This window comes from Polyodon spathula, chromosome 7, assembly GCF_017654505.1.
Source record: "Polyodon spathula isolate WHYD16114869_AA chromosome 7, ASM1765450v1, whole genome shotgun sequence".
NCBI lineage: Eukaryota > Metazoa > Chordata > Actinopteri > Acipenseriformes > Polyodontidae > Polyodon > Polyodon spathula.
In genome coordinates, this window is record NC_054540.1 from 33,418,196 (window position 1) to 33,430,553 (window position 12,358).

Sequence of the window (12,358 nt, forward strand, 5' to 3'; positions counted from 1 at the left end):
TTGTAGCCAATTATTAAAAACATTGAGTTTTTATATTAGCGATTACTTTCCTTCATATATACAATAATCCGTCATGTATCTGCCTGCCACATATCTGCCGTTATCTGCCATGATCAAGCTCTTGAGCAACACAACCCACGTATAAGTGTATACAGCTCTGTGGCAGGACAGTGAAGGTTTTTTTGTGTAAATGTATATTATAAATAGTGTGTATTTACTGTAATTAATGAAGTAGCTAACGCTCCTGGGAGAGCCTGTCTGTTGTATGCGATTACAAGGTGTGGAATCTAATCAGCAGGTAGGTGTGTTCCAGCGAGGCTTCAGGTATAAAAAGGTTTCATTTATTCACCTCAGGGCTGCTGCAAAACCAAAGCTAACTGGACTAAAGCAGCTGAAATTCAGACATGTGTGCATGTGAAAGAGAGCGAACCAGAGCCAGGGTCGGATACCGAAGAGTGAATAAGCAAGTCGAAACCACCAACAGCCAGTAGTTTGTTTATTATTGAAGAGAGAATATTAGTTCAGTATCTTTATTCACCGTACAGTCTGTCTGCAAGTCCAAAGCTAACTGCGACTCTAAAGTGTTTTTCGTCATTTTGCGTTGACAGCATGCGTGTAAAGACGGACATCGAACAGTGCCAGAGGTTCGTAACACTTTGAGTGAATAAGAAGTCAAACAACCACAGCCATAGTTCGTTTCTTTTTACTTCAAGCAGAGAATATATATACCGGTCACAGATGTGTGGCAAACAAAGTTTGCGCTCCCGACGGACTGTCTACCTTGTGCGAGGATTCCACTAATGCTGGGTTCCACCGAAACTTTTCCGCTCGGTTTTTTGTTTGTATGTAAATGAATATACAAACAAGGCGTATCAACTTCAACCTTCGTCTCGATCTCCTGCCTGTCAGATGGCTACCCTCTCACAAGCATTAATACCCTGTATCTTTCTGAAAAGGGATTTAGGGGATCTCCCTAATAAAATCTGAATCTCAAAACAATAATTGTGTGAATATGGTAATTGTTACAGCTGTGTATAATGGTATTTTACACAATAATTATGTGGTGATATGATATTGATAACTTTTTGTCGTGACGTGGCGGTCATCCATGTTACCACATGACAGTTGAATTCAGGTATCCGACGTTTAAAACTTACCCACCCACTCTGTATATTTTTATGTAAACAAATGCGATTGGACAGCTAATGCAGTTCAAATGGTGAGATACACCATTTTTATGAAAGATTATCTATATTTATATACAGTATATATATATATATATATCTATATTATATTATATATATATATATATATATATATATATATACTATATATATATATCATATTCATATGTGGCATTATATATGTGGCATTATATATATATCACACACATACCATATTTAACATGTTAAAAGGAAATTTAGAAATAAAACTAAATTTGGTGAAACTTAAAGGGATCCCCAGTAAATCGAGCCATGACATTTGCTTCTTTTACTGAAGGACAAACATATGTTTTTAAACCCACCCGCAATTCTCTGTGATTGAATGTAATTATGAACGTTACGGTACAGTAATTGAAGATTTGCACGGCACTGTACAGCCACTGTTTAATACTACTAGTTGTTCATGAAAATACAATATTCTGTAATTTCTGTTACCAGCGAGATGGTGCTTGCTGTGGGAAAGAAATGTGACGAAATGAGCGAACCAACAACGGTTCTGGGGACAATGGGATGTCTGGTCACCTTGGGCTAATGTAGCTCATAGTAAAACCTAGAATGGGTGAAACTCTATGCAATAGGAGTCTTATTTCCATCCCTGCCAACAAAACGCACAAAAAACTGCTAGTTTAAAGAGCATGAAGCTGCACAAATTTAGTAGAGAAAGCACAGATTCAGCTAATAACGGTTTACATTTCTTGAGATGTGGGTGACGAGTTCTGTACTACCAACTAACTGGGATTAAAAGGAAATGGCATGAACTAAAATAGAACAGTGAGGTTTTTCAATCAGCACCACAATTTTTTTTTTTTTTAAAACGTCACATATGGTTGGTGGGTTTATAATATATATAAAACATACAATCAAACCCGGAATGCCTGTGGTCCCGCCCAAACTAACCAACTTAATCTTTTCAATGCAGCGAAACCTGAAAGCAGCCACCATCAAACGGGACTACACATTTGAAACCGTTTAAGAATGCCAGCCATGTAATTACAGGTTTTTCTTGTTTGCTCGTATTGAAAAATGAACTCAAATCCTTTATGAGGCCACATTCAGAATATTAGAGTGCTGCTAAGTTGGGTAACCTTGCCAGGCATTCTGAAATAAAAACAAACTTCCTCCGCTGAACACGGCACAGGGCCATTCTTTAGTGAAAGCATACAAGACAATGTTTTCATATTTCTTTTGAATCCATGTCGTTACAGCTTCTGTATTGCAAACAGCAGGGATGGGAAAAATACTCCCATTGCATAGCAGTTTGATCCATTCCTGGTTTTACTAGGACACACCTAAGCTCATTCCCTATACACACTGTGGCTCTAAGGAAGTTCATAGCAAAACTTAGAATGGATGAAACTGCAATGCAATAGGAGTCTGATTTCCATATAGTTGAAACACTGTAGTTTAAATCATTAAAAGAAGGGGACTGTGAGAAAGCCAGAAACTCTAACAGTGTGCATGAATCCCTTAACTGTATTCATGTCTTTGAAAGTAAGACAAATTACTTTTAAAATTAGTTCCCATTCAATATTTTAAACCATGGCAGTGTACAGATGCTCCATTCCCATTATCTGAATACACCTCTATTTGTTTCTTCAGCACACAAATATTTGGATTGGGGTTAAAGACCAGTATAAACACCAACCCGGTTTGGTTTTTGACCAAGGGTTTAATGTAAGTGACGGTAAAAGCAGTTTTTGCATTACTCATTAATAGTAACATTTGCTCTTGCTGTGACCCCTCCCCTCCTACGGATTCGGGAAATCTCCCCTGGAGGAGCAGATTCAAACAGGACAACACATTCCCGCAAGGATTTGCTACCCATAAATATAAAAAGACGAGAGAATGAGGCTGGTAAACTAGACAGCAGGTTTAGAAAACAAAGCAAGATGTTTTACTTCAAAGCTTTTGGAATAATTGTATTCAACTAGTCTTACCTCAAACGTCTGCCTTCACTAAGACAACCATATTATTTTACTAAACAGGTTTCCTTTTCATTCAACTTACGAGTTACAACCCCCCCCCCAAAATTAAATAAAACAGTTTCATACCCTGTGATGTGTATGATGCCATCTTTACAATGTGGGTGCGATTCAGACAGACTACACCCAAGCAGAGCCAGTAAATTTAAACCCCTGACTACTCAGCTTTTATTCAAGATGAATGTTTTTCAACTTCTAATTGATTTCTTTCAACTCTCAATTCATTTTGTCAGCTAATAAAAGTAATTTCACAACCTGTAAATCATTAACAAGAAATTCTAATGGAAATCTTGCCCATGCACAGTAAAAAGAAAAAAAAAAAAAAAAACACACAAAGAAAGCTATGCGAGACTGGTAAGCAAAACATGACAACATGAACCAAAACGTTTGTGGTGCTCGATAAGAGACTGTTAGTGACCTTGAGAGTTACCTCAAAACAGTCAGAGATCAAAAGAAAAGCAACTACATATACTGAACAACCCTGACTCAATTACTTTTTGGTTTTCACACATACAGTAACATTAGTGCAATAAACAAATACTTTAACACTTGTAATGCACTGAAGGTCTGGCTTCCCCCAGAGCTCCCTAAACAACACACATTACATTAAACACATCTTTCATTAATGACTCCAGACTGCATTTTTTGAAAGACTTACCCAGAAAATAAAGTTGAACGCAAACAGCAGGTATTTGATGCAGTTTGTACCTCCTGTAACGGCCATGTTCTCTTTGGTTCGGAGATTTTTACAAGGAGGATTGGCTTGTCCTGCTCTAGTTGTATCTGAGCTGCAAATGGTTCCCTGTGCTCTGACGGCTGGAGTTAAACAGACACACCCAAACCACTACCTTAGCAGCCTCTCCTCCTACTGCCTCCAGCCATGCTGCAAGCATGACGTGTATTCATTCACCTTACTCCAACTGAAGTGAATTACACCCTAAATAAACCCCATTTAAAATGTGGTTTCAAATAACCAGGCCATTACAAAATACTAGTCTGTCATCAATCCTGGCATTTAACCCCAAATATGTTTAATGCACTTTAGATATACTTTTTTCCTCCTCCTCTTATGAACACATCTTCTGCAGGGTGTTTTCTTATTGTATAAAAGACAGGGGTGTCCAAAGTTGGCCCACAACTCCTGCTCTTTGTTCCAACCCTGTTCAAATTGTTTAATTGTGCTGAACCCATCCAGACCCTGAAATTGTTCATTATCTCGTTTTACCTGTTAAACCTGGAGTGGAATGGCTCTCCGGGACCGTGTTTGGAAAGCCCTGGTGTAAGCTGTCATCTCATGCCGTTGGGGACAGAGGCACACAGGTGCAGTGTCATGGTGACACTATTACAAACAAAAGTGCATCTTTTCTATTTCTGTAATTTCAGTAATATTTTCTTAAAGGAAACAGGTATGTGTTTTTTTTTTTTTTTTTTTTTTTTTTTTTTTAACATTGGAATTAGGAGTGGTGTTATTTAAGGGAAGACATCTGTACACAGGATAAAATATTATAGTATATATAGTATTTTGGCAAATGCTTCACTGCATGCGATTTAGTATTATTAGGAAACTTTAAAACAAAATGTTTGCAAGTGCTGATTGAACTTTGTTTGGTTATCTGTTTCTATCAAAGCTTGTGAACAACCAGCTGCTGACTTTAACAAGCATTTACATTTAACAAGTATTTTGTGACTGGGCGACCCCGTCGCTGGTTCTCGAGTGCATACATGCCTTTATGGAAGCAGCTGGGATGCGTTGCTAAGGAATTAATTGAGCAAGTTGCTGATCAGGTGGTCCGGATTGGTTGGGGGGCGTGCCCAGGCCAGCTGCGCGGAGCCGAGCTCAAAAAGTTCTGTGCCACAGCTCGAGGCTACTGTATGGCCAGTGCTTCAGAGGGGCGCTGAGCAAAAGCTTGTGTTTGTTAACATCAAGCAGGAGAGCGTCCGCTCTGCAGGAACTACACAAAACCCTTCCACTCCGAGATGGTGCTCGTGAAGGCATTGCTGAGCCGAGGCTGTCTGGAGAGGCAGGAGTTCCCGTAGAATGCCCAGAAGTAGGTCAGTGTAGGGGATGTTGATCCCAAACAGTATAGGAGAGGGTTATCGTAGAGTTGTAGGTTCCTGAAGAGAGACGTTCCTTTTAGTGAGACTTGTGCTTGCCAAACTTATTTTTAGCTTTGTTTGCTTTAAATGTGACACTAGGGTTACCATTGCTGGTATCCTAGTGGCAGCACTTGTGTTGTAATTAAATCTGTGCGCCTGTGTGGCATGTCAACACCCAAAGCTCTGTGTCTGCCTCAGTATTGTTCAGTGATGACCCACGCACGTAACAAACCCCACCTGTTTCATATGTATATAGACAAATTGTCTTTACAAAAGCGGTCCTTGATAGCATACATTTACGAGTAAAATAATATGCACAGGCCAAAACATTAGATAGTTGAGCAGAACTAACTTGCACTTATTATTCAGAGTCTGAGTTCCTCCTCTCCTGCTTCAGCACAGCTGGACTCAGTCACTGGAAGGCAAGGCAGACGTCTTCATCCTGCCGCAGAGACTTCAGCCGTCGGCAGGGTATTGTGCACAATATTCATTAAGTGATTTCTCTTGTACCCCATTTTCAAATCAACCTAGTAACTGTCACCATATACCTAATTGGAACCACATAACCCAGAACCCCTGTGGGTCATTTCAAACAATACACAACAGTAAGAGAAATGTAAGCAACATGGACATGTGACACTGGAGGGACACAGTGATGTAAGAGGAAACCAATTAAGTCACTACTGAGAAACAGTGCAAGCATGACCATTGTTATTTTTTACTTCAGTAAACCTATTCCAGGTTTTAATACAAGCTTGATTTCTGTTCAGTATTTCCATCGAATAAAGTTTAAAAGCAGCCCTGGCTGGGGTATTTCTCTTTATGTTTGCAGGAATGGATGGAAACGGAAATTAAACTGGCAGGAACGGGTGGGACAAGGAATAAAGCATTTTAAATCTCACAAGAACAGACAGAAGCAGAACTGAAGGCTGCAGGAACAGGTGGAAGCAACACTAAAGGCTGCAGGAAGAGCAGTACATTATTTGTCAGACGAGCTACAAGAACTTTAGATGTTGTAATATTAAAACCAAACAATATGAGATGTTGTAAAATTAAACCAATCAAATGCACACTCAGACTTCTGGGTATCCATATATTTACCAAGACAGTTTAATTGACACACCCCATTTAGTGATATCACTGGCCCACCCACTCAGTGCAACCCCACTGCATCTTGCCATCGTTGATTGCAACTAACATTTACAGTAAAACTGTAAAATACCTAAACTTATTTTAAATATGTCAACTTCAGCAAATAATCAGATTAAAGTTATTGGGAGTTCAAATTGGAGTGAAACTCAAAAGCCCTCAAGTTTTTGTTTTGGTTATCAACACACTGTGATAACAAAACGTTGTAGATTTGTGTGGTTGTAGTGAATGACATATTAAATTAAACTGGGAACAGGATGAGAATGAAAAACACGGGTAACCGGAAAAATATCCTGCCTGAAAGGTATGTCGTACAGCAAGAGGCTAAAAGAAATCAGTCTCTTTTTCTTAAATATCACAGGATGGGATGGAACCGGGCATTTTTTGACAAGATGTGATTGGACGGGAATGAAAACAAATTATATGTATGGAATTGTACGGGATGGGAAAAATTCTGATGGGACTGGATGGGAACAAAAATTACATTGGAACTCCTGTGTCACTTTCTAATGTCCATCCCTGCACAGATTACCTCTAACCTTTTACTGCCTTACCTAGTCTAACAGAGTACTCCAAGATTAGCAATTAATCAAGGTCTAAATTCATACCTAAAACTTGAGACAAGCTGTAAAACTATGCAAACATTCACCAATAAGGACAAGAACAACAAAGCTCTTTTTTGTGAGTGTGTTTTTTATGTATACGGAGCTCAAGTGGTAACAGGGGTCTCTTAAGTGTTTTGTAATCTGGACCACTTATGCACTGCCGTTACGGATTCTCTCTCCTGTTGGGGTTATGAGTTTAGAAGCTCTAAAACCAGCCTGGCTCTTTTGCATTGTAGTTCAGATGCTCGCTTGCACTGTGCGGTGTTGCCGGTTCACACCCAGCCTCTGTCCTGTTGGAATAAAGACTTGGACTGGACTGAATCTTGAGTGCCAGAGTGGTGCACTAGTGATTTACAGTGCACAGAAAGGTTCAATCTATTCCCCTAATGGAAATGATGTCTTGTTTAGCCATTCAAATAGGACCTTCTCTGCCATTTGAAATATTTTTAACAGACAGAACCCTTGAGATATACAGCTCATTTTTCAAGGGGGAACTGGATTGGAGAAGGCAGCAAAGAAATAACATTATAAAAATCAATGGCAAAAGAGACAAATCATTCATAAAAACAGTAATACAAAATAAAAGCATGAAAAAGTACGGAGAAGACCCTTCATATTCAAACCCAGGGTGACGTTGTTTGGAATACTGGAGGATGTGGTGGTAAGGCATTATTGTCTTACTCTGCAGGTCATCCAAGACCTAATAGCTGAATTTAGCTTTTTCATCACCTGGTTGACTGCCCTCCTGGTAACAGACAGCATTGACATTCTCCACCATCCAGGTAGAATAACTGATATTGGCAGAGTCTTCTCCATATAACAATTTCATGCGGAGTGACCTTAGCTGTAAGGACTCTCAGCTCCTCCTCAGGAAACTTACTTTCTTTTCTGTACATCAAGAGGACTTTGCTGCCCTTCCTGCGACTTTCCATGTGACTTTCGTGCTCCAGAAACCTCATACAGCACCTACTGCTCTTTGTACTCCTAACTTACATCACCTCTGGGCTGTAAGTGCAGCCGCTAAATAACCTGATGCACAGGCAGCACTCATTGCAACCCTCATTATCATCACTGCAACTCATTGTTTGTGGGTGTTGAGTAATTTGCACACCTCTTAAGCTTGCATAGGCTGCAGTGCAAAATAATCACCTAGCTGCGAAGCAATTTGGATTTTGCAGCCGCAACTGTTTGCATTACGCCTGCTATTAGCTGCTGCTACTATTTCATGTATTATGCTGCTATCATGCATTGTGTACTTTCCACTATTTAATGTATTATGTTTTATATATATCAGCCTGTAAAATGCAATATGCATTTCTGTATTTGAAGTATTATGGATTTTGTTGTTGTTACTGCGCTTTGTAATGGTGGTCCACTATGAAAGGCGCTATATAAAATACTGCAGATTGATTGATCCTTACATCAGCCCCTTAAAATACATTTTTATGAGTGATTTAAAAAGGTTATTGTGAAGAGGCCATTTTTATGTTCAAAGGCAATCACAAAAGACAAGTTGCTTGATATAATAGGGCTGCTTTATGCGTAGTTTCCACATGCTTGATTTAATCACGCTCTGTAGTCACGCTGAACAAGGGTTACAATAGGTTATTTGGGGGTTGCCATGGCAATCTATAAATAAAACAATGAATAAATAATTAACTAATATTTAACATCCACTTTGATTTTTTGCACAATTACACTGAGAGAGCAATCGGGGGTGGGATTGATCTTTGAATTGTACAGTAGTAACCACTTAATGTACTTTAAAAAAAGGCATAAACAAAACAAGCAAATAAATAACATACTGAATGATTTTAGTGACATATCAGTTTAGTTTAAAACAAAACAAACCATTTTTCTTAGAATTTAATTCACCCTGCGAAATAAGGGTAGAATCACGGGCCAAGCTGTTACCGGCAGGACAGAGCCCCAGAGACAGAAAGCTGCACTTTAAGCACTTATGCACATATTTATTTAACAAAACAAGCACAAAACCAGGAACAAAATAAACACGGCATGAGGGCCAAAACAAGCGGCTCAAACAAAAGAATAACTATGTGGGGGTTAAGCATTAGCCTTCACTACACCATTGCTAAACAATACAAAAATCACAGCACAAACACTCACCTACACCTACCCCCACCTCCTCTAGAGCCCAGGGACGAAAATAAGACTCCCATTGCAAAGCAGTTTGATGTATTCCTGGATTTACTATGAGCTTAGCAAGACACACCTGAGCTTGTTACCTATACACTGTGGCTAATCAAGTTCGCAGTAAAATCTGAAATGGGTGAAACTACTATGCAATAGGAGTCTCATGGGACGTCTGACCAGTAGGGGGATGCTGAAGCACAATAGCTATCATGATTTCTTCTCAAAACTGAAGCAGGGCAGTTTAAACTTTACTTGGTGAAACTACTGAACAGAAATCAAATCATACAAACCAAAACATGGAGTCAGTACTACAAAAACAAGTCGATTCTGTTTGTGTGAAAACAATGATTACTGTGCCTGCACACGTAACCAGGATGAGTAGGGTTAAATGTTGTTTACACACTTGAGTCTTGTTGCAGTTCCAGTGCCTGTTTTTATTTCACAACTTTTCACGATGGAGCTTGCAATACAAGCCAACTGTGTTAGTTTCCTCAAGTGAGAGAACATCAACGATTAGCAGGGCAAAGACAAATGCAACAGAAACTGTGTGAAACAAGCCCAGGTGTGTTATTAAACTCACAGCAAAACCAGGAATGGATCACACTGCTATGCAACAGGAGTCTTATTTCCATCCCTGGATTATGCAAAAGTGCAGTGGAAGCAGCATATAAATAATCTTTTTAATGAAATCCCAAGGTTAGTAGGTTACAAAATCAACATTATTATATTAATATTAGAGGTTGGCACAGGTACCTGTTGGGTTTTAAATGACCTGACCCAGGTCTCTTAACTACCCAGGTATCAATTATTAAATTTCAGAATTTAAAGAAAATGTAGAAAATATGGCAACGCAGTTGTAAGCATAGACAACGTTAACACAAGCTTTGCATTAAGCCTTTTCTTAACTGACAGGATAGCAATGTTTTACAGGAAACAATAACACACAGCAGTAAATACACCTCAATAAGAACTGCTGTGACTATTCTTCTCAGGAACCAAATCAGAACGCAAACAACACCCTGTTGGGTTACACTCTATAATGCGTAAGGTGTAAAGTACAAAATTCAATCAGTATGAGAAAAAACATTACACACTTACGAAACGTTCAGGCCTACCTATTTTGTTTTGGGTTAAATAAAAAGTATAACTGAACTCAGACAGATTATTATTATTATTTTGACATTTCCAGTACTGAAAAAGGTTACGCAAGTCTACAGAGCTGAAGGGATTAAATGTATGTGTACTATATAGTATTTAAATATGTATCCTGCACTTAACACATTAATATTACACAAAAAGGACCTGGGTATCTGGGTATTTAACACAGTGTGTATGCTCCAAAGAAGACCTATGGGTTTTAAAGTTTTAAAACTTTGACAGTTTATTGGATAGAAAGACTGTTACTTGTATCTGTTAGTTCCCATATCACAGAATGCATCTAGTCTGCTGTACCTCCTGCATGCTGTAAACACGCCTTCACTTCTCAATATACATTTTCTATCAATTCTTCTGCTAATGCCCAGGCAAAACTAATATGTCTTGTGAGGCTGGATCTAAGCATTATATCAGATGTGACACAAATGAGCATTACAGGGCAGTAAAAAACAAACCTTTTATTTAAAAACAAGCTGAAGAAAATCAGTCTTTATTGAGTTCCACCACTGTCAATTGTATCCCTGTTGGACATAATCTCTATGACAAGCTTAAAGTAATTCTTTGGTTTAGACCTCATGTACGCTACAGGTGGAAAGTGGGTTCAATTTATCCCACAATGCCAGTGGTCCCATAAGTGACCTATAGTGAGTAACAAGATTTTACAATTCATTTTCTTTTATCTTATTAACACTAGCAATATTATAATAGCCCACAAATTCTGTTGAAAACATTTTGGATCTTTGTTTATATTTTATACAGTAACCGGTGGAAACAAGACTCCCATTGCAGAACAGTTCGATCCATTCCTGGTCTGAATTTAATAGAGCTTGTCACCTGTAAATTGTGGCTAATCAAACTAGTAATATTAAAACCTGGAATGGGTGATACTACTATGCAACAGGAGTTTTATGTCCATCCCTAAGTAATAACAACAACCTAGAAATTTAGTAACAAGTGGAAAGGAGAAATGGAACCACCTTTTAAGAATGTAAACTGAGAAGCCAGCACACAGTCTGGCCACTGTCAAAAGAACGCAGGAAAGAGAAGTAAACAACTGCCTATAAATATATACGAAATTGTACAGTATTTTAGAGTACCTATTCTGTATCCCTCAAATGTAGCACTCTGTTGTGGCCAGAATGCTCCACAATATCCTAGTCGAGTTTTAAAGTCATTTTGGCTACAGTTTTATAAAGAGATGAATTCTCAATTCGCAGTAGGGCATACTTCCAAAATAAAGCAACAAAACAAACGCTGCCTGTTGCCTAATAGAATTCCACAATTAAGGGAATTACCCTCAATTTAATTACAGCCCGGAGTTAACGAACCAGGTTTGAGCTCATATAATTGGATTAAATGCTCCTATTTATTGCTCGACCGAGAATAATCCATACCCATCTGTTCATGGTTTACCTTGGTAATGTTTTAAACGAACGTACGTAACTGCCTTCTTTAAGATAGCCATATAGGCAATTATTTATAAGTGACGAAAGAACACAAACATAAATACATCAATCCTCATTCGCTAGTAGTTTATACTCACATTTTACACACTTGGACTAGGTATTTTAAACTGGGCCACGACAATTCTTTAGACTTTAATACAACAGTGGCTTGAATACGTAACGTGAACATGTTATGTTGACAAAACATGTACTAATTCAAGAGATACAACTTGCGCTGTTATAGGTGTTGGGTTCTTATTTTGAAACATTAAACTAGCAACTTTATTTTTTTTATTTTTTGCTATTTAGATAAAAAAAAAAAAAAAAAGCTATCCCCACAACATGAAAAGGTAGTTAGAACTGCGTCGTGTTACAAAATCAAGTCTTTCTAGACTCACCTGAAACTAGAAACTCGGCCACGCCCAAACAAACTAAAAGTCACCACTTGAAACTGGTCCTCCCTCCTTAAATGTTCGAATTACTTGTCATACATGTCTCTAGAAACTCCAACAAACGCTAGTTGAAATGTTTATAGCAATGCACCATCC

The 12,358-nt window shown here is 38.5% G+C and overlaps 1 protein-coding gene across 2 annotated transcripts in view; it reads right to left on the reverse strand.

Annotated features, from left to right (window-relative positions):
* The window catches only part of LOC121318559 (CD9 antigen-like), a 29,001-nt gene that overhangs the window by 16,282 nt on the left and 361 nt on the right, over positions 1-12,358 (reverse strand). The window contains exon 1 of one of the 2 annotated variants that reach the window (XM_041255354.1): positions 3,864-4,007. The exons of the other annotated variant lie outside the window; for it this stretch is intronic. Within the exon in view, the coding sequence (XP_041111288.1) occupies positions 3,864-3,929 (66 nt within the window). The 5' untranslated portion in view covers positions 3,930-4,007. Of the gene's footprint in view, positions 1-3,863; positions 4,008-12,358 lie in introns of those variants that run through there. 2 annotated transcript variants of the gene reach the window in all.